Here is a 23,505-nt window from a genome sequence, read left to right on the forward strand (position 1 = left end):
GTACTTTCTCCTTGGACCGTCTTTCTCGGACGACACTCAAATCTTTCTTCGTCTAGATTTTCTGCGCTAAGGCCAAACTTATTAATCTTATGCAGGAAGAAGTCCCCTAGTTCATAATCATGTGCGGTTTTGCGCCGCAACCAAATGTCTTGTACGCAGTGGCGTAGATAGAGGGGGGTCAGAGGGGGGCGACTTCCAGAACATGATAAGCTTTTATCTCATGTTTAATTCCAGTTATAATGTCGTTTTGTTGTGTTCAAGCTCATGAAAAATAGAAATATTTGTTAGATTTCGTCGGAAATTCAAACATTTTTCTTCTTACCTATGCCACTGCTTGTACGTCTATTGTTTTGTGAGTGACCCCCGTTGAATGAAAGTTAGTGACGTTGATAACGTCTTGAAAAGCATGACACTGTCGTCTCTTGGAACACGAGTGTGTTACAGCAAGGGCGCGAAAGACTCGGGCGCGAGAACAGTTCCAACATGCTTTCAAATAAAGGGTCGTCAAGCAGTTTTGAAACGAAAATTATAATTGGGGCTCAATGGGGAGATGAAGGAAAAGGAAAGATTGTTGATCTATTGGCTGAAGATGCAGATTTAGTTTGTCGAGGACAGGTAACACTATGCAGATAGATCTAGGCCATCTTGTGCTTTTCATCTCTTTTAGACCAATATTATTTTTCTTGCGATCAACCAATTAATTCTACAATTGCAAAGATCAATCTTAAGTTTGAATATATTTGATTTTTTCAAGGATTGTATATTGGACATAGTATGTTGGATAATTAATACGTTGCATCTGCAGCTATAACGAAAATAACCTGATACATGACATCCACACTGCAAAGTTTGCGTAACGCGTTCCCCGCGCAATAATTTTTTGCTCATTTTTGCACAAATCCCGTCCGCCCATTTTTGCGAATTTAGATTAACCCGCGCAGTTGGAACATGGACTTTTGCGTGAATTCCGCGCATAGCCTAATCTCGAGCCTTAAAAATGCTATTTAAAAATGAAATCCCGCAGCTTTTAACCTGTTATTTTGCAACATGATTTGTTCCCGCGCAAGCGCCACGCAAGCGACAGAAAATAATTCCCCGCGAACAAAAAACACTTTGCACTCTGGCACGACATCAACTGCACACATCTTAACTCAACATTTTGTTTATAAGGATGACTTTTATTTCTCTTTGTTTGGCTGTTAAACCTCGAATAAGAATAAGGATATCGGTTATCCAGTTAAAGTTGAACTGATACGCAAAATTAACTTGACCTTAAATGAAAGCTTATCCAACATAAATACCTGAGACATATAAGTTTTTAATATATAAAATAGTGGGCCAACATATAAAATATAGGTAGCAATGAATATATTCGCAGGATCTTTTATTTTCTGGAAACGTAGGAAAAATACTTTTTTATAAAAAACATTTTTCTATTACACTAATTTATCAGGGCAGCACTCCCCCCCAAACAAAAAGCTGTATCTCTAACAAAGATTTGGAATTTAAGTCACTCTTTTTCGGCCTATTCTTTATTCAATCACATGAAAGATTTATGGTGGTTGAAAACCTGGTACGATCGTGTGGTTATTTGCAGGAAAACAACTTTGTAAAAATCACAACTCCCAGGCCTCTGCATTCCTGTAACTCGGGTGAACCGATGAGTTTGCAAACACAAAATAACATTCATTATTTTTTTGAATCTAGAAATATTGTATAAAAGTAATAATGTTTTGGATTTGTTCGAAAAAATTATGCTAGATTCATGATAAAATGAAAAAAATCTTACATTTGCCAGCATGATTAACTTCAGAATTGTCAATTCTAAGAAAACTCTAAAAACAGGGTAAGCTGTTCTCACAAATATATATCTTCTTTAGAAATTTTCTTATTTTTAATAACCTCTCCCATAATTTAGATGCAATTGATGATACCCCATCCCAAAATTTTAATTGGAAAAGGTTGGGTTACCCTGTCTGGCAGTAGATCCCATCAGGTCAAGTATGGGAGTGCCCCTGGGAACGAAACCTCTTCTACTGGGGTTAGATATAAGTAAGATAAACTTCTTCCAAATTATTTTAATTTCCTGGTTTTCAAAATTGGATTAACCTCCATTGTTTTATAGTTTTCCTGTCTATCTTTCAACTTTGGGGCAGTGTTTCTATGATTCAAAAACCTTCTTCTTCCAAACATTGGCCTCCCCTTATAGTCATGCCAGATATTGCTTGAATAATTGTGACTGAAAAAGGAGTGGGACTGTGAGCAGAGTAGGACTATGCGCATAGTCTTATTGAACAGTTTTACTTGTTTAGGCCTAGATTTTATTTGTAACCCACAGTGAGACTTCAAGTTGGGTGACAATAAGTGGAATTAACATTCCTTTTTCTGTATACACACCAATTGGCATCACTTTGATTTTAACCATAATTAATTTTTTTTCAGGGTGGTAGCAATGCTGGACACACTGTTGTTGTTGGTGAAACTTCCTATTTCTTTCATTTAATCCCAAGGTATTTTAAGAGAGAAACACTTTTATTTGGTAGGTTGTTTAGGGGGTGTGTAAGACAACAGCTCTTTTCATGTCATAAAAGTTAACCTTATATTTTCTAAACTAATGAAGTAATGGATTAATAAAGTTATAATTTAATAAATAACAATCATTTGCACAGGGCAAAACAGCAATATTCCTTGACTGATGTTATGGTTTTGCATAAAATGGTAATTTCTTTGTGTGGACTAAATCCGTGTCCCTTGCAGCATCCAACACCCTTGCAGAATTGTTTGTACAGACTAATAAAAGTATATATATGCTATAAACTATTAACCCTGCAAGATACACAACATCAATACCATATGTGTAATGGGACTTTCTCTCCAAAAGGTGAAGTTTATAACTATGTACATATATATATATATTTATCTATGATAATTTTTCCATTTGACTTTGTTAAGAATTAGTGTTTTTATTTTATTTTTAAAAAATCATTGCCATTCTGCTCGCCTTGGTAACATTTATTTTATGAACAGACCAGTATTATAGATGTCAGACAGTTTATTGCAGAAATTTTTAATTTCACAACATTTTCCTATATAGTTTCACAGTTCTCTTTATTAAGCAATGCATCCCTTACCAATAACTGTCTTTATCTGGAGTGACGTGATTTTGTGATGAAAGTATTTCCTATCAATTTTAGTGGAGTGACAAATCAAGCTTGCAAAGCTGTCATAGGTAACATTTGTTTAATACATTCTCTGGTGTTGATCTTGTTAAGTTTACCTTATTGCACAAAGATAGGCCTTATTTATATAAGCTGCATTTTAATTATGCCTTTCTTCTCATTAGTAACATTAATAGAGTAAAAAAACCACACAGACATCAAAAGGACCAGGAAAAGGATATTGTTATAGTTTAAGAAACTGAATTTTGAAACTGAATTTTTTATATTATGCTGGTGTTTTCTTGTTTTAGTTTACAAAACCATAAAATGAATTTTAGAGTGAAAGAAAAAATTAATTCACTTGAAGTAAATAAATCAAAATTGCAATTACTCCTGCTTTACTGTAATTCCTGTATTAACTTCTAGGAAATGGAGTTGTTTTGCATCTTCCGACCTTTTTTAAAGAACTGGAAACAAACACTGCAAAGGGTATTCTGTTAATGAAATTAAAATTTGCTTTTCTTCACAAAACCACATCATTCTTGGTTGTCATACCAGTTTTTATTCTTCAGAAGCATGTTAAAGATTTTTTCAATGTTAGATATAGAATTCTTATACCTAGGAAATATGTATACCTTGCTTCATGAATGTTGTAACAATTATAATAAGTACTGTATTCTCATTGTAATCCTAATGCAGTTTATTGTTTAAACCTACTAATTTGATGCACGATTATTAGAGAGACAGGATTATCAGGTAGGGGTGATTAATTTCTCAATGTGCATGTAGGAAGCAGGGTAAAATTTTCAACATTTTCTCCAGTGTTTTGGTGTGGAAACTTTGCATAGTTTGTATAGAAAGTTGATTGGAAAATAACACTGGTTGGCTGAAACATTAAGTCTGGTTATAGGGAATATTTTGTTTATTTAAACAGTAAGGGCCAGGTCGAAAATGCAGAAAAGCTATAACCACACCAAAAGCTTTTCTGTGCCATTTAAACCAGAAATTATGAATCGCATCCCTTAATGAAATATTTAGCTTCAAGACCCCCAATCAGCCACACACCTGCTAAAATCTTTGCCCAGAGGCCTGAACTTTCTTGAACATACCTTCATTACATTACCTCATCAAAGGCAGCCCATGGGGTAATAGCTCTATTGTGATCAATTTTGAGTCATCTTTTCTTTTCTTCAGGTTTGCATGACATGGAGAAACGAATTGAGATCTCAAACAGAGCTCACATTGGTATGCTATTTTGTTTATGATTTTTTCTTTACTTGCCATTGTTTGCAACTCTGTTTTGTAATTTTTGTAGAAATTTAAAGCTTACATTATGTGATTTTTTTTAGTTTTTGACATGCACCAGACTGTAGATGGTCTTCTTGAAGGATTGAGAGGGAAAAAGAGGTTATATGGCAACTTTGTTACATGATATGAACTATGATATTATGTCAACAAAAAAATAATGAATGACAAGCTTGTTTGGATTCTGCAAATCTTGATGTGATTTATTTTTCAAAAGCATATATTAGAGCCAATCAATATACTGGTAGATCAAAGTTGACAAAAAGACAAAAAATACTTATAGTTAGTAGTGGGATAAAAACATCTCCCTTCAAATAAGAAGGCTTCTATTATGATGATGCAATTGAGGAACAATAAGTATTGATGAGAAATGCATTCCTTATACTAATAAAATGTCCAAAGCTGAATTCAAAAGTAAAGACTTTAATAACAAGAATAAGGTAGCATACTTTTTTGATCAATCATATCATCCCGCAATTAAAAGCCTTGACTGTTGGCTTCAAAAAATATTCCTTTGTCAAATTTGCAAACTTCAGGAATTTCTAAGTTTTCATTTACAATATAATGCATATTTTTAATTTGTTCTGCAGACCAGCTCTGCTCAAATTAAACCCAGGGCATTTTCCTTTGATTTTTATTATCAGAACTATGTTTTGGCAACCATTTAATTTGCATGCGTCAAAGATTTGCACATGTTTAAAGTTAAACAGACATTTTTGCTGCAGCCTCCAGTATCCATTTTATAACAAATAGGGGAAAACTTTAAGGTTACGGTAAACGTTTTGAACACGAAAATTGGTTTTTCCTTCCTAAAGGCCAAACGGCTCAAGAAATCTGGATAAACTATATATCATTCGATGCACAAGATTATGGCGTATCTAGCCAGATAACAATTATTGGCAAATAATGTTAAATGTTATTTTCCATGCAAATTTACTTGTCAAAAAGTGTACCACCTTCAAAAGCTATTATGTACCCTTGCGTTTGAGGTAACAAAATCTGACTTAGACCAGCAGGAAGTGCAGGTCCTAAGCTACCAAAGTGTGTCTCAGATTTTTTAAATTCCTCCTCTTTATGAAACTATACCCTGTCAAAAATTGGCAAATAATTTTTCCACCCTCCCGCAGCTGTATTTGGGTATAAAAGACGGACCAGAGAAAATAAAAAAATTTTGAGACACACTTTGTTTGCCCAACGTCTGCCCTGGCCGTGTGCAAATTTTCGAGCCATTCGATTGGTTCCTTGGGTACATAATAGCTTTTTCGTACCTGCATGTAGAGGAATTTCGAGTCCGGAGAAAACGGGATTTTACTGATCGCACTTGCAAGATACACTCGTAAACCACAGTGTAATCCGGGTCAAGTCACTTGAAGATTTAAGATCAATAAGCCTGCTTAAATAAACACGGCCGTACATTGGATATATGGATGTGCCATGCGATATTGTAAATGAGACATGCGACCACAACCGCAAAGCAACGATAATCGGCTTAACAGGTCAAGAGATTTTCAGGCCTCAACTAAAAGTTTTGATAAAGAAATTATGGAAACCTTCGGTTACATGGGATTTTTTCCACTTTCAAAATTTCTGTTTGTTTCAAATTTGGTATCATTGTGTGCCTTGAAAGTTCGGCTACTTGAATGTGAAAAAATCGAAAAAATGATGTTTTCATCAAGAAAACGTTTACCGTAACCTTAAGTTAAGCACCTAATCTTGGTAGCACACTCAGGCCTGATGTCCTGATGGACAACAGGTTTCTAAATTAGCACTTTTCTGCTGGTTCTGTTAATATCTCTGGCCCATTTGCAGTTTTGTTAAAAAATTATGCTAAAAGCAATTTATTTTTGTTTTTGAAGCATTGGAACTACCAAGCGAGGTATTGGCCCAACTTATGGAACAAAGGTTGGTGCTTTTATGTGTCTTTTTCAGCATAACATTTCGTAAATTTTTTTTTACCTATTTGTTCCCATGCTTCAACCCATTTATTGTTACCTCATTAATCCAAATAAAAATGTGTGGTGTAAAAATGTAGTGTAACCTTATGATGCCGAAAGGAGTTCATTGGGATAAGGCTGTTAACATGATAAAACAATCTGATTTGAAATATTATCTCTCAACTCTGCATCACATATTTTAGGCAGTATCCCAAAAAAAATAAGTTTTGATTCTAGGCAGTACCCACACAATAAAGGTTTGATTTTCTTGTACCTGCTTTTTGATGCATCAATCACATTTTGGTTGCCTACATTGCTCTATAAATCCTATTTTAATCCTATTTCTCGCTTATTAATCCTATTTTTAGGCCTTGAGAAATGGCATCAGGGTTTGCGACTTGATGGGAAATTTTGAAATCTTTAAAGAAAGGTATGCATGTTTCACATTAATTTTTTGTGTATACAAAAGATAATTTATTTTTATCCAAGCAGATGCTCTTAAACATCTTTGTGGTTATCTTTCAAATCCCTATCGTGTGTATTATACATATTTCACACAAATTGTCAAAAACCTTTCTCAATTTTTTATGTCAAATAGGAAGTCTCTTAATGCAGATAAATGATTACTGATTTTTTCAATAGTTTTCGTGACTTTTAGATATCGCTAAGCATATATAAGGATTTCTACTAGTGAGAAATCCTGCATTATCATGATATGATCTGTATCCTTTTGCATAGATATTTTGTTGTTGTTGTAGGTTCAAGGCTCTTGTCAGCTACCACAAGGCTGTGTAAGTGTGTGTTTTCAGTGCATTTTTCAAACAGGTTTGCAATACTCTTATAGTATTGCTCTTAGGCACGATTGTGAAGATTAAGATAAAGATATGCGATCAAAGAAATAAAGGAATAACTCAAAATCTCACTAAATATTGTTCATCTGAACGAAATAACCGTGCTGGGAAAATTATCATCGTAATTGTTAAACCGGATTTTATATCTCAGAATATCATCACATCATAAGTCAAAGTGTGCAGCTTTTTGTTCAGAATTTGTTCAAAAATATTGGAAAAATATTGACTTAAAGTTGAATAAAGCGAAAAATTGATCAAATATAGGCTAGAATCTAAATTGCGATGAAATAACGATAATTTCTTACAATATTCGCATTGATTTCTTTTTGATGTTTATCCCGTAGGTTTCCTGAATTAGAGGTTGACGTAGATAAAGAACTGGAGACGTATAAGGTATGATATACACTTGTCAATGGCAAGAAATCTCAATATCTTGTAAATACATAGTGTTAATGCCATTTTGCCATCTTACAAGTACTTGTTCTTATATTCTGTTTCATAGAATTTCGCCACAAGGCTTCGTCCGATGGTGAAGGACACGGTTCTTACACTGTATGATGCTCTACAAAGTGGAAAAAGAATTTTGATCGAAGGGGCCAACGCCACCATGCTTGATCTTGATTTTGGTGAGGATTCCTAGGCTCAGAGATCTCTAGTATTTGTCTAATTTTTGAATGAGTTGACATATGCTATTCACTAGCCTCGATTATCTTCTAATTATTCATGACAGAAGTTTTCAAGAAAACCATCGGTATCAAAATGGGTAGCCAATACTGCCTCACGTCTTGTTAGTTGCGACTAGCCCTTGCAGTTGTATTCTTAAGTTTGGAATTTTTCGTAAAATTGTGTCCCGTGTTGCCTTTTTCTTCTTTCTTTTGAAATCAAACGCAATCAAGAAAAGATTTATGGTAACAATCTGCATCTAACTATGAAGTAAATAAGAGATTTGATTTGCAGTTGACAGAAGATTTTGATTTGAAAAGGTGGGACTTGACCTCATGCCTACGAACTGATAGTACGAAAATTTCGTCACTGGCCGCAGACTTTCACTGGCAACAGAGATTCTCTTTTGTGCTTGTCCTTAATTTGCTTTATAAAAACAACTTGAAACCCAATGTCTATGTAGCGATTCTGGCTTAAAGAGCTTTTGAGCTAGATTTTCTTGGGGTGGGGGGGGGGGGGTTTCTAAAAAAGTGTGGAATTATCGGTATGAGTTTTTTAAATTTGTGCGGAACTATGGGTACCATTTAAAGAAACATGCGGAATTATGGGCACCATTATGGGAAAATATTGCAAAATCATCAAGGAGATTGAGCATTAACAAAATGAATGTCCAGTTAGAATTAAAATATGAAATATGTGTAGTATGAGATTTTGGAGCATAGGACATGCAAAATTTGGTTGATGACTTTTTATGTGCTTTAAAAATTTTATTTGCTCTGCAGATTTGTGGGTAAAGTTTTCATCGTGTTTGCGGAATTATGGGTCACAATTTTTCAGACTTTTGCGGAATTATGGGTCCATATTTTTAACCAAAATGGCACGTCCCCGTCCAAAATTAGGCATAGTTTACCCCCGAGTAGTTTTTTGTGAACAGATATGAATTTCGTCAAACTTAAGCTTTAATCAAGATCCCTTTGTTTATCGTATGAAGTTTGTTACACGCTTATCGCATATCAAATCTTTTCAACTTATCGCATGTATATTTGAAAATATATTTATATTTCTTTCAAAGGAACCTATCCGTTTGTGACATCATCGACCTGCTCCGTTGGGGGTCCACTAACTGGTCTTGGCATTCCGGCAACAAAAATTCAAGAAGTCATCGGAGTCGTCAAGGCTTATACCACAAGGGTTGGTTCAGGAACCCTTCCGACTGAGTTAACTGATGTGAGTCTAAAGTTAGAATCAATCACTTTCAAAGATCTGTGCATGTCCTCTTTCAACATTGCGAACCAACATGATTTCAAAGACCTTCGAAATTCTCTTCCAGTTATAATAGCAAAATGATCAAAGATTTTGTTATCAAAGATTTGGAGTATAGCTTTCTCCTTTTGTTTTGGACTATACATCCATGCTGGACTGAGATTTCTTTCATTGACAGTATTTGAGACAACATAGCAACAACTAAAGATTCGCAATAAATTAGAGTCGTTTGAAATTTTTACATTTTCAAGCGGTAGAGTGAATTCTGAAAATCCTAGTTAAACGTAGTTTGTAGCTCAGTGTGAACGAAAAACTGGTTCCAGATATAAGCATAAATCTCGCATTTCCGAGATCTTACTCGAGCAAGGTATTTGAATTTTGTTAGTTAATTCAAGGCACATTGAAAATCTGTTCCTTGCAACGAAAGTACCACTTATCCAGGGTAATATTTATCAAGAGCGTGTTCCGAGGCACAGAAATATCGTTTGGATGTCTTGTCCTGCAACTTATCTTTCCATACAATTGCCAACCAATAATTGCATGTATTCGACCATTCCTCCTCAAATTGTTCCATAGGAGATTGGAGAAAAACTCCAGAAAACGGGCCACGAATTTGGGACTACGACTGGTAGGCCGCGAAGGTGTGGATGGCTCGACCTTGTCGTTGTTAAGTATGCCAACATGGTCAATGGATTTACAAGGTATGCTTTACAAATTTGATTAATCACTCTTTTCCAGGAGGCACATGACAGCTGCTCCAAGTTTCACGCTAAATGTGATCACATTGTTTTATACACCAAAGCGTGTACAGTACTGTTTATACTGCATCGAACACTTTGTGACAAATTGTTAAATAGTGATTTTTCATTTTCGTAACGTGGTGTTTGTTCTGCATAGCATCGCCCTCACTAAGCTGGATGTGCTAGATGACATTTCAGAAATAAAGATTGGTGTTAATTACTTGTACAAAGGAGAACGTTTACCTGCCTTTCCAGGTTTGATTTTTGCCAGTTTCCTTGTATGACAGCTAGAATGCGCTTGTGTACTGGTCATGTGCTTCGGTATTTCTGAATGGCCTATTTTGATTTAGAACTAGTTATATACATTGCCTGGGGTAGAATTTTATATTTATGTTCTGACATTTTTTACTCTAACGAGTGTCAGACAAAAATATTTAGTAACATTATTATATATATTTCCTGAGGTAGAATTTTCTATTTATGTTCTGACATTTTTTTTCTCTAACGAGTGTCAGACAAAAATATTTAGTAACATGTTTCAAAATGTTTGCGTTTTCAAAGCCTTTTTCAAGCATGAAAATGTTTTCAGATGAACTGTAGAAGGACAAATTTCTGCTTTGCGAGTTTCAATGACGCCAGAGGGAATCTGATTCTAATCTTGAATTTCGAGGTGTCTGCTGCCAACTTTAGAAATGTAGTTTACATTACAATCTCCAAAGTAAGAAGTAAATTTGTGTTGTAGTGGCACTCTTTGACTGAAAAATTCCTTCGCAGCAAACATGGAAACCTTAGCTGAGGTCGAAGTCGAGTACATAACTTTACCTGGCTGGAAAACCAACATCAGAGATATCAGAAAATATTCTGATTTGCCTGCAAATGCGAAATCTTACATCGAAAAAATCCAAGAGATTTTACAAATTCCAAGTGAGTGCTTCTATCACTGCGTGTATTTTTGTTCACTCTTATTGTAATAAAGTAATGAAAAACCAAAGACTAGAGCCCAGACTGTATTTTATGGTTCATGGTTCCGTTGTTATTGTTATGATTGCCTAAGCACATGTGGAATTTTCTGGAGTCGTTTTGAAGCCGGTTCATAATTGTTTAAACTTTTATCACTGTGTATTTTTGTTGAGTCTATAAACGTTACTGTTGTGTTTGCTGAAGCATAATTGATAATGTAATTCAAAGATTTCTGCAGCCCCCCCCCCCCCCCCCCCGATTTGTAACCGATTTGGAAAATAAACACTTCCGAGTTGCTAAATGGTCAGGAATGAGTGCGAAATCTTCTTTAGCCAAGTAAATAACACTACCTATTCTTCTGTCCTTTCCAATTTCTTTGATCAGTATTCTGTAACCAGTATTGTATCATTTTAATATTCGGTATTGCAGATATTTTATTCTTCAAATACCATAAAATAGTTTTGTTTTATACATTCACAGTTAAATGGGTTGGTGTTGGTCAAAGTCGGGCTGCAATCGTTCCGGTGATGTAGAAATGTTCCTGCTTTTTCTCTGCAAGGATGATGGCTATTGCTTACAAATGTTTTTAGCTTCTGGGGTCATTATAGTCGCAGCATATATTTGTACTACCAAAACTTCGATAAAATCGGCCATAGTTGTAGCACCATTCTTTTTGCACACTACCATTCTATGCCAGGCTCAATTCCATATTGCAGAGCACATACCTCTCGCCCTGTTATAGGTCCAATTTTATCTCAAGCTAAAAATGGCAGGGCTGTTGGTTGAAAAACGACAGATAATAGCAGGGGTGGACAATTCCGGTAAAAAGGTGGTCCCCCGGTGGGAGGCCAGCAACTCTTTCAGTGGTCTCCCGCATATAGCCTGTTGTCTCCCAAAACGGAACTCTGGCGACCGGGGTGGACTTTTCGTGTAAAAATTTGGTCGCCCGGCGGTTACTCTGTATAACGAACAATAAGCGGTCTCCCCCCAAAAAAAGCGGTCATCCTGGGTGCGTGGGACCAAGAATTGTCCACCCCTGTAATAGACGATGTTTGATTTGTATACTTCAGTCACCAGCTGTCCTTTTGCCAGACAAAAACCTGTTTACTCTATATTGTTAACGCATCTTCCCTTGGAATTTCAAATGTTTTATGTACACGCTAAACTTTGGCAGCAAACATACCAAAATACACTGGTTAAAATCTCCGTACCATTGATAATGCTCTGTGAAACGTAAGCAAAAGGAAGAAGACATCGTAAATATTCACGATGATTTGCAAACTCATTTTCGTCATGTGTTATATCAGTTGAACAGCTGTTTTGCTACTTTGTTTTCTAAATAGAATTCCTGCAATTAATAATCGTAAAAATGTTGTCGGTAAAACTGAAAAAGCTTTTGTTTGTGTTGTTCAATTGCCGTATGTCTGCTGGATATTTATTTAGCTACATCTCATATTTAATTTTTTTTCCAATTTAGATATAGTAATTTTTTCGAAAGATTTGTAATCAGCACGTCGAGGTTTGAAGAGGAATATAATCGTTATGTGGCTTAGTGAAGTGAATCCTTCAAAGCTAGCAAAGACGATAAATTGTGCTATTTTCGTACTATACTTTATAATCTTGCTTATGGTGTTATTGTCTAGCAATTTTGCTATTTAAATTAGTATAATTGCACCGTATCTCGCGTAAGTTTTATTGATATACTTTTGTTTTTCTTCAACTTAGGACTTTTTTCATTGTTTGATTATTCTTTTTGCCGTATTCTCCTTCAGTGGCAGTTTATATTCCAGATTCTTGCCACAACGTTGCTCCTGATTTCAATGGCCACGCATTTCAAGTTTTCTTACCATCTCAAATTCTCCTTAGTTTAGTCCAATCATTTTCAAAACAGTTCATGCATATAAAACCTTTTGGAATCCATCCACTGCCAAGATGCCACAATGACGTGTTTTGGAGCCTTTTATGTTATTTGCACTCATTTTCATTCTAAGAAAGGCTTTTTGGCTACTTTAGAGTGTTCTGAAAAGGATTTCAATTCGCTGCTACTGGACGCCCTTTTTTTCTGTAAGATGAATTTTTGCTATCCCATGAATTTTAGATCCATTTCTGTTTAATAAATGCATTAAATGTTTGCTTTGCCACGAATCAGGTCAAAAGGCAACTTTACCTAAGGCTAGTGCCTTACATATGAAATGTGTTCTTTTAGGTTTGATCAATTTTCAGTATGTACATCTTGAAGTATCCCGTGGTTAAATAATCACGTAATCAATTTATTTAAATATTAAAATTTAAATAAACGCAATTAATTGTTTGCAAGTCAGCGTTAGCAGAAAAGTGCAAAAGAAAGAATACCAAATCTTTTTCTTTTTTGCATCGATAACATGGGCAACTTTTCCTTGAGAATCAATGATACATTGGTCCTACATATGATACGAATATGCACTGGAACTCTTACTTGTGCAATTCAGGTCACAGTTTATAAAAAGTAAAGCTCGTATCCTTGTTGCCCATCTATTCATTTTTACATGACTTGGGACGGTCATAGCTTTTTTAAAAAACCAGCCAACTTCGCTATGCTAAACAGGTTTTCAAAACTATGCTGGTTTCTCAAACTGTTGCTCGTCCGTTCACTGAGAAGTCTTTTGGAGAATTATGTAACAGGTATTTTGCCAAGATAGCTTGATTAAATGAAATTTAATCACGTTTAATATCTGACAGGGAACGCCTTATCGGTGCCCCTTGGGCTTTTGTTTTTGGCACAGATACACGATTTTGAGTTTGTGTTTGTTGTTGCAGTGCTCGAGTAAGCATCACATGGTGTCTTCTACGTGCAAGTGTGCATTGGCCTTGGGTATATATTCTTTATATTGGCATAGTTTCTTCATTGCACGTTACAAGACAACCGTGAAATTGGCCTGTGGAGAGCAAAGGTTTTTCCTTGCGACCCTACCCACCCCACCCATGTCTAAGTATTTTCTGGTTTTTACATGCACGTTTACTTTCTTTTTCTTTTCTTCGTGCATTCTTTAATGACCGAATGGCTTGCGACTTTTGCATGAACAAGATGTTGCTAGTCGGCGGAAGAAGGCAATTGTTTCTTCTTCTCAACCCACTCAAAAATGGTTGGGATTTTATTTATGGCCCTCTTTGCGATTGGCTTTTCACCCAAAATACTACTAAAACAATCCCAAAAGTATAAATGAATACAATCTATTTTTTATTTATCATATACTTCACACTGGCATAAGTGTACTTGCGATAAATAAGACTGGCCCAATGCAGCATCCTTGCTGGATGTTTTTGGTAAATGCTGAACGAAACGTCGCGGGAACGGCATATTTCTTGTATACCTTTGTTTTTTAGTTAGCTTTATAAATTTTGTACGAGCTTCGGTTTTCTTGTCTAGAGAACGGTTGTTCTCGTCGAGATTTTTTTATAATATTTCTTGAATCCTGTTATTGCTATTCAAATTAAGCATAGTTTCAATGCTATGTTTGGAAAATATCATAATTTTCGTCGTTTGGTAAAATAGCCTTTTGAAGATAACTTGTTTGTTAATATTTGAAGAGTATAATTTTAACAGTTTAGGAAACAGTTTTTTAGGTAATTGTTTGAATCTTCTTCAGAAGAGCTTTTTGTTTCAAATAAGAAGGTTAATTGACGTTCATAAACTTAGTAAACGGTGTTTTGTGAACCAAAACTTGCTAGACAAAGAACAGATCGTTTGAGGTAAAGTAAATATATTTATTAGGCGAGAAAACAGCTTTGGCGTGCGATCGAGTCGTTCTCGTCGTTGGTATCCTCAAAGCCAAACGAGTTTGTTATAAGCATGCATTCATATTTAGGTAAATATTCATTCGATTTTGATTAATACTTTTTTGTGTGACGTAACTGATTAACACATAGGAGGTTAGATTCGGTTTCATCTGCTTCCTTGTCTTACATTTTTCAAGTATACTGCGGCGGGGGGCAGATAAAGAGGTCACCACTTTGTGTCAATTATTCATTAAAATCAAGCGTCAAACATGGTAGTTATCCATATCTTTTGAAGAAGTGTTTGATGGATTTTTAAAAAAACACAAGTTGTTTACCGCGCGCGTTGCGGACACCGGCTAGGCCCATTGATGGTGCTCGACATTTTTATAAAAGAATGTTTACATGTTTACGCGCGCTTTTTGCCTCTCAATGAAGCCATTATGAAAAGAATTGCTTTTCAACGATGGCCTGTTTATGACCTCTGTCATCGTTTATTCTAATTCTGTAGATACCGTCTGGCCGTTCTATTTTAAAGTTGTTTCCCTCATCTTATACTCTTCTTTCTGATCTGTTAATTCTGCTTCCGCAACATTTCTCTGAATTCTTTTATGGAAAAACTGCTCCCGTGCTTTCATTACTCATCGCTGGGAGATGCTTTAAAGAGATCTCTTTCAATTAATCCGTGTGATATTTGTTTGTTACAGAGTTTAGCAAGCAATTTTCTCGTGCATACGCTGACAATTAGACTCGAGTTTGTAGCCTATTTTGAGTACCGTTTACCACGCAATGTCACAGGCAAAAAGTAAATGTTTCCACGATAGCAAGTTTCTTCCAACAATTTGTTTTTCGCTTCCAGTACCCTTTACAAAATTCTTTCACGTTTTTTCCCATCAAAGCCTTTGTAATTTGTGCGGTTTGTGTATTCTGTGCATAAAACAGCTCAGTATCTAGAATTATCTTGTACGAAGCAGCATTATGTCTGCTACCCTGATTTTGATGGTAGCTGAAGTACATATGTTCCCTAAGAGGTTTAGAAAGGGAAGAAAGATAAAAGTATAAATTGTAAATAGAAAGAAATGAAAGAAAGAAATTGATAGGAGAAACCATAAATAAAGTTGATTGGTTGTATAACAAGGGGAAAGCTCGTTGTACATATTTGAAGTAAATGATTTGTAAAGATACTTCGTAGAGAATGCGGGAAAATAACCGGCCCGAGCGAGGCTGGAACTCACTTCCCCTAACTTTATACGTCAAGTGCTCTACCACTGAGCTATCGGGTCATCATGACGTACAAAGTCAGGGGTCGTAAGTTAGAGCCTCGCTCGGGTCGGTTATTTCCCCGCACTCTCTACGAACTATCTTCAGATATCCTGTTGCCTATGACGATTTTTAAAGACTAAAATAAATTTTGCTTGCTCCGTTTGAAGTGGATGCTATTTGCTTTACTTATAAGAACTTGCACTGACAGTTGTAAACATGCTAGAGGAATGAAACAGAGAAAGGCCATCCGTGCATTATGTATAGCGAATTCTGATTGCGTTTACATAGTAAAATTAGATTCCACAGTAACTGTACGATGTCGTTCCGATAAAAAAACAGGCTTATCTACGATATTTACATAGTAATTGTATGATTGAATTCGGCGATTGCATTACGGTGTCAAACCAATATGTTTTAATTGCTTTTAAACAATCACAAATCTAGCACTAGCCTTTAGTGATTTCTTAGTTTTTATATTCAAAAGGTACGAATGATCAAGGTGATTGCACCATTCCGAATCATTTGAATATAATCAAAGCATCGTTCCAGTGGTGGCGCCAGGGGAGGGCTAGGGGGCTACAGCCCCTCCGTCGGAAGCATCTAGCCCCCCATCGGAGGAAATTTTAGGTTATTGTTCGGAGCAAATTTGACAAAATAACGTTCGAAAACTGCTTATTTTAGTCATTTTAGCCCCCCTGTCGGAAGCTCCAACCCCTCTGTCGGAAGATTTCTGGCGCCACCACTGCATCGTTCTTTGCGTTGAATGTGAGAGTCACAAATGATTGAGGCGAATGTCATCTTGAACAGCTGCGGGTCCTCTGTTGTTAGCAAGTTAGGCTTATTTTCAAACTGTCTATCAGATAACAGTTTTCTTCATTTCACAAAACTAAACTGAAGCCTTGATTTTGTAGCCAATTGATTTTGTTACACTTTCCTCTATACTAAACGACCTATTTTTCATTGTTTTCATATTTTGATGTTTTAATGCAGCTAATAAATTGTATCTAGACGGCTCCTACAGGGGCGGATCCAGAGCAAATTTGAAGGACGGGCAGTCGGTAGACTCAAAAATATTCAAAAATTTGTGACGAGAGAACGCTGTATACAACAATTTCAGATCCATTTTCGGAATAAACAACATAACTTTGAGTAAATTACTTTGAAGTAAATTAACCTATAGGTCTCAGAAACTTTTTCTCCTGATTCTCATTCTTCAAAAGGGGCGCAAAATTTCCAAAAAGGGGCGCCAGACTTGCTTCAATTCGTTGAGGGAGGGGCAACTGCCCCTAGTTGCCCCCTCCCCTTAAATCCGCCACTGGGCTCCTAAGTTTGTTCTAAAAGACATAAACACAATACAATTTCAAAACTATCTGATTTCTTACAGTAACACGAGCAAACACAATATCGGATCTTGCTTTTTGCAATCCAAAACCCCTTTCGTCTATAAACAAAATGCTCGGATTTACCTAGCTTTCCTTGTTCAAGTGGCAATACATCTTGTAATAAATAATAAAAAAATTTGTGGGAAAGTCGATCCACTCACAATGATAATTCACCATGGTATCTCAATTGATTTCCCATGCGCATACGGGGTAGTTCAGTCAAGGAAAACTAATCGTTTTTTGTTAGTGTTTTACTTTCAAAATATGAAATAAGTATATCGAAGTCTTTTTCATTAGAGCTAGTTTATAATCCCAGAGATCTCTTCTTGACTCATATCTGAGAAGGTTCTGGTATTTTCTTGTAAAGTTTGAGGAATATTAAAACAAATACCCATGCTAGCAGGTGTAAAATTCTAGTGACTGTATTGACACAAATACTAGAAGAACGGTCAACCCTATCCGCTTGAAGACACTGCTATTCAACCCGTCGCCGTGTATGTTTGCAATCCAAATCAACTTTACAACCAAACATGTGCGATGTTTATATAAGCTGGTTGGAACAACAATCATCATAAATCGGTGCCTGTTTTTCCTAACTTGTTAAATTGTTTTTCAGGCAGAGAGCAAACTTGGCACTTGTTCTTTGTGAAAATATTTAACCATGGCTTGACATAATCATAAAAGTACAGGTTGAAGAACAGGGACGGAATAAATGGAGGGGGGTCAGTAGTAGCAAAGTGATGCAAGAATTCACTTGATTCATCTCAAATCTTCTTTACCTTGAGGTTGAATGCTGAATTTTTTTTAATGGTGGTTTCCAGAAGTTTCCAGTCATCTGAAGGGTGCAGCACCAGCATCCAATCATTATCTAAAACCCCCTCCCCCAATCTTTGCTGCTTAAATCCTTCCCCGTTGAAGAAGTAAAACAACCAAAGAAAACTTGCCTCAACTTTAATATCGCGTCTAGCAACATAGCCATATAACTGTGCAAGGTCTTCCAAACGAGCTTGACAATTCTGAAAACCTTTAGAAAATTATTTGATGGTCAGAATTTAGCTTTTGACAAAATTGGGTTGTCGAGCCCGGCAGAAAAGATTTGTTGCTTCAAAGAGTTTTCATTGCTTATTAATGAATGGCATTAAGTACAACTAATATACTGGGCAGATAGAAGACCAGAAAAAATATTTGCCACTAAAGGGAAGCAGTTTAACAATGGTCGTTTAAAAAATGCTTGCGGTAGATTCAAAGAAGATTCAAAGAAGATTCAAAGAGTTTTCTTTTGATCATTTCATTATACTTTATCTTGATATCATAATTTATTCAGTCTCCTATAAAAGGTATCATCAGTATGAATAATTAAAAAATGAGGGACAAGAATATTAGTTGCTTATCAATAATTGAAATTGACCAAGAGAGTCCTGGCGACTTTGCATATATCATCCTTTTAGACCTTGGGCTCAAGAACAAGGCCTAATGGGATCAATTTCTATGTATCAAAGATCTATGAATGACATATGGTTTAATTCAAATGACCATTTACTAGCTCGTTGATATATATATCACAACTACGTGGCCGTTTTGTGGTTTCAAATTTATAATCTTCATGTCCTTCGGCCTGTTTGTTGTCCATTAACTAGACGAGTTGGATTAGGCACCTACCGTAGATGAATTTAATGCTACCATGTTTTTTTCTTTTTCGAACACATTTGTTTCCCAGTGAAGTTGAGCTCTTAGTGAGGATCTCAATGCAAGAAGAGGCACCATGGTACTGCAAATAGGTATTCGATGCAAGCGCTGCTAGCGTTGTTATATAATTTCACCAAATTTTACGAACAGCCGGAATTAAGAAGAGAACTCAGGTTGAAGACCCTGCTTGAGCTCAATGGTGAACTTTTTCAAGATGAAAGCTTTGGGGAGTAGATAGAGACTAATTGGAAGACACTGTTCCTAATTCAGCGATTGGTATTTCTTGGATGGTGGTTCTGTTATTCAGAACTACCACGGGTACGCATTTCCTTTCCGAAACAAAGTCAAAATGATTTGCAGTTGTTTAGATTCACATTCAAATCTCCTAACGATTGGGACATTTAGAACTATAAACAAAATTAGCTTATACATCAGCAAATCTCACAATACTTTTTTGTTTCATGGAAACCTTTAAATGTAAGGTATAACATTTAGTCCGGATTCTTTTCATTGTGGAAAATATTTCTTTTTCACATAAACACGTTTAATGACATTGTTAATGACTTACTATGACTTGCAGTGTTTGATTACGCTTAGGACCGTTCTTCTCATCTTCATTAAAGGTTCTGCAAATAACTGAAATGGTCGTGTTTCTTTTGTTTCATGGACAACTGCGAGCAAATAGTTTCTTTCAACCAGTGTTGCATATTATTGAAATACTTTTTCTTGAATCAGATAAATTAACAATTCTTAAATATGTCAAATCCAGCTAAATCCTTTGCAATCTATGTCAAATGTTAGCTAAATATTTCGTTTTGTTCAAAAATTGCAGCGCTTAATCGAGTTTTTGATTGAGCATTGATAGAACTAATTACAATAAACTCCAATTGCTTACAATCGCTGACTAAAACACTGTTAGCTATTTAGTGCAAGTAGCCAATTTTAAGTTTGTAAACGTTATTGCATGTTTTAGAATCGAACGAATTTGGTGTTTGACGTTATTTTGTTAAAATGATTCATTCTAGGAATGGGGATAAGCGCTGATTGCTTTTAAACAAAATGGTAACGGGCAATGCCTTTTGACATGAGCAGGGTATAAACACCATAACTGACCATGGTCTCAGTGTAAACAATTTTTCTAGAAAGATAGCCATTTTAGGGGAGTTAAAGAACTCTTCTGTTTCTTGAACTCGTCAATGCGCTGAAAACAATATAGTCTGGTCGACTATGGGTAACTAGCTCCAAGGTAGAGTTTTTTGCAACTCAAGTGGTATCGAGTTTGCGTATAGGGCGTCGAGACTGGGGGTAGCTGAGGTGAATAGCCAATGGCCCGTGAAATTTTGATTCCTTTATATATATTCTAATGTATGGTTTATTCTTCTTACTACAAGTTTTCCTTGAAGGGGGGCCGGAGCAGGCAAACAAATACCCAAGTTTGCACCGCATGTTTTAAGGTAGTTTAAAGATCTTCCTGTAAAAGAAAGTTTAGAATACACTAAAGCCATTCTATTATCAATATTGGACACTACAAAAATCTTCCTCATCGAAGTGTTTGCTCATATTGCGAAAGATTTTTTTAGAAATCCGAACGCTTAACTCTGTTCTATTGGGCTTATAGCTAACCCTGTTTTTTGCGACCTTCCTTTTTATGCACGTAAATTCGCGATGCATTAAAATCAATCATCGCTTACAAACGAATCAGTTCTCTGAAACATCTTTGATATCGAAATACTTGATGAAAAAAGTAATACTTGAATGTCGAAGATGTGACCCAGAAAAAGGCTTTCTGGAAGTGTTTAAAGAAATAGCTTCAAAATCCTTCAGAAACCGTCAAAATCTTCTTAATTTACAAATTGGCATTGAAATGCGTGTAAACGAACTTTGCGTGTCCTCACGACCACAATCAACCAATCGAAAAGCGACATCCAATTTTCGTGTTTATTTCCTTGAAGACATGCGTTGACAACAAACACCTTTATCATTCTAGGCTACGAATTCGCTTTATTTTACGATAAAGACACAATCAAAGACTTTGCACTATTAGTTTATAGCCTTGCAGTTTCATTTTGCTTGGAGGGAAAAAGCTTGGTCAAAGTAAAAGCTGTTTAGGCCTGTCTATATATTTCTTCTATCAGCTACGGGTTATTTTGCACTTAAGAGATCTTTAAATTCAGCTTTGCCTAAATATTTAGAGAAGTTTTGATAGATCGGCATATCTGTGGAAAACTTCAAAGCAGTTAGTTTGCTTTCATATTTTTTAACTAATTAGAGAATGCGTCTCATTTTAGAAGGCTCATTATACACCTAACGAGGTGCTCGTATTCAAACCGCGGTACCCGTCGGGAGAACATTTAGGACATTGTAGCATGCGGTAAACAGTCAAACATGTTCCAATGCATACGATAAGAATCATCACCCATCGCTTGGTGGATCACATGTATCTTGTAAACAAATTACCTGATTGGTTCGATTTGAAAATGATTATGACTTTCTTTTCTCCGTTCACCTGGTCTTAAAAGGCACTATAAGCATGCTCTATATATTCAACGTAACGTTTATAGGCAGCAGTTGCTCCTGAGATCACACGTCTCCATAAACAGTGGTCGAAAGAGTCGTTTGACCCTAACAACCAACACAAGCATATTGAGCTAGTTAGGAAGTGCATAAGTTTGCAAACAAGCGAGGCAACAATAAAACATATAAACGTTTGTTTGCCAGATACATATTAAACAAAAATCCTAGAAGCAGAATGTCGTCGACGAATTTTTACACATCGGCACTGCTAGCGACCTCAAGTAACAGGATTCAGCGAGAAATTCCTTCGTTTGAAAGCCTAAACAGACCCATGCAAGAGGCTGTCGAAGAGGAAAGACCCACAGCTGCTGCAAGTAATCTCCATGAACAGCAAGAAGAAAAACAGGCACAAAAGAAGGAAGAACATCCCAAGAACACACCAACTGTATCTACTTCGCAGCAAAAACAGAGTGGTGAAGAACATGAAGAGAACAACGCTGGCTCTAATCAACAACAGGGCGGAAGTCTGCCATCGTACACTGCGATGATAGCGCAAGCGATATTAAGCAAAGAAGGACACCGTTCAACTTTAAGCGACATTTACGAATTCATGAGCAAAACGTTTCCAGCACTTGAAAGAAGGGGAACTGGCTGGCGGAACTGCGTTCGACATACCCTTTCCTTAAACGACTGCTTTATCAAACTTCACCGGCCAGAAAATGGGAGAAGCTGTAACTGGGCCGTTCATCCAACATATTTCGAAAGCTTTTCACGAGGCGACTACAGAAAAAGAAGATCAATCCGAAAGCGGGCAAGAACGCTACCATGGCTAGATTCCGGTATACCGTATCCAATGCAATACTTCCGAGAGGAGGAATATGCCCAGCATCAGCCCGGTTCGTGGCAGCTTAGTCCTTCAAATGGGCCATCTTGGAACCCTCAGCAAGCGTTTTATAACCAACCCCATTCTACATACAACCAACCTGTAGCATCGGCTCAAGATTATCGCCAAGCTTATTTCAATAGCCACGCTTCCTGCCATTATATGGACCCAAACTGCTACTGCTTTAACCAGAAAGGTACGAATCGGTACATGTCATAGTTCCTGCAGACTGAACACTTGTATGTAATGTATGTAGTCATGTTAACCTAAACATGTAGCACAGCTTTAAACACAAGACCAGTTTAATGTGTAAATCTAATTTAGATCTGTTGCTGTGTTTTATATAGTTGTATAACATGCGAAGAAGATTTTGAAGTTAAAACATGCGTTGTATTACCGGTCTTTAAGCATCCATGATTTTTTCTTTTCACTAGAAAATTTCAGACACAAATCATTATCAAGGTAAACAGCATTTTTGAATAAGTTGTAAGCAGCCGAGTAAATGGGGAATTTCTTGAATCATTTTGCAGCAATAAACCTAATCTATGCTATATTTTCACACCAATGTATTCGTATCTGTTGAATTCATGTAACCAACAAACACATTACACGCTTTGTGGGAGCGCATATATATAACTGAAGGACTTTCCTTTATTTGCTATAAAACGTCTTTTGTTAATAACATAGAATGTAATTTGTGCTTAAAGAATTAAAGAGACCGTTATTTTTTCCAAAGGAGTTTACCTTCTAGACTTTGACGCTGGAAAATATATTGTAAATATATTTATATATATTAAATGTATAGTATCATTGCACATAATCAAGATGTTTCTTTTGTCTTCATATCTTTTTATCTATGCTTTTTCTGTTTGAAAATTGAAGGAAACATTGTTATTTCATAATTTGAAAATGGCTTTGAAAAAGCAAACATTATACAACATACTAAAAGCTTTTTCGTCTGACACTCCTCAAAGCATAAAACGTCAGAATAAGGGTCGGAAAGAACACGATGAAAAATATATTTCATAATTGTTTTACTGATGCGCCTTCTTCAAGTACTGAAGCTAATCTCAACAGCAAACAAGCCATACAGACGAGAACTTTCAGGCAACAAATTCTAACCAAGAATCCACGAGAAAGTCATGAAATA

General features: G+C 36.1%; 2 protein-coding genes across 2 annotated transcripts; both read left to right on the forward strand.

The window, feature by feature from the left end:
* The first annotated feature begins 407 nt into the window (after window positions 1-407).
* On the forward strand, window positions 408-12,594 carry LOC135692307 (adenylosuccinate synthetase). The gene is made up of 16 exons (XM_065210420.2): window positions 408-615; window positions 2,443-2,510; window positions 3,195-3,229; window positions 3,585-3,647; window positions 4,353-4,403; window positions 4,508-4,565; window positions 6,320-6,365; window positions 6,766-6,827; window positions 7,156-7,188; window positions 7,593-7,641; window positions 7,751-7,874; window positions 8,984-9,138; window positions 9,751-9,875; window positions 10,072-10,169; window positions 10,689-10,838; window positions 11,355-12,594. The coding sequence occupies exons 1-16, from the start codon at window positions 484-486 to the stop codon at window positions 11,405-11,407; spliced, it is 1,302 nt and encodes a 433-aa protein (XP_065066492.1). The 5' UTR covers window positions 408-483; the 3' UTR covers window positions 11,408-12,594.
* Window positions 12,595-21,476: 8,882 nt separating this feature from the next.
* LOC135692314 (uncharacterized) lies at window positions 21,477-23,198 on the forward strand. Its single transcript, XM_065210433.2, has one exon. The coding sequence runs from the start codon at window positions 21,708-21,710 to the stop codon at window positions 22,572-22,574; it is 867 nt and encodes a 288-aa protein (XP_065066505.2). The 5' UTR covers window positions 21,477-21,707; the 3' UTR covers window positions 22,575-23,198.
* Window positions 23,199-23,505: the final 307 nt, after the last annotated feature.

The sequence above is a fragment of the Rhopilema esculentum genome, chromosome 10 (assembly GCF_057945365.1).
Source record: "Rhopilema esculentum isolate cy_ngs chromosome 10, ASM5794536v1, whole genome shotgun sequence".
Classification (NCBI taxonomy): domain Eukaryota; kingdom Metazoa; phylum Cnidaria; class Scyphozoa; order Rhizostomeae; family Rhizostomatidae; genus Rhopilema; species Rhopilema esculentum.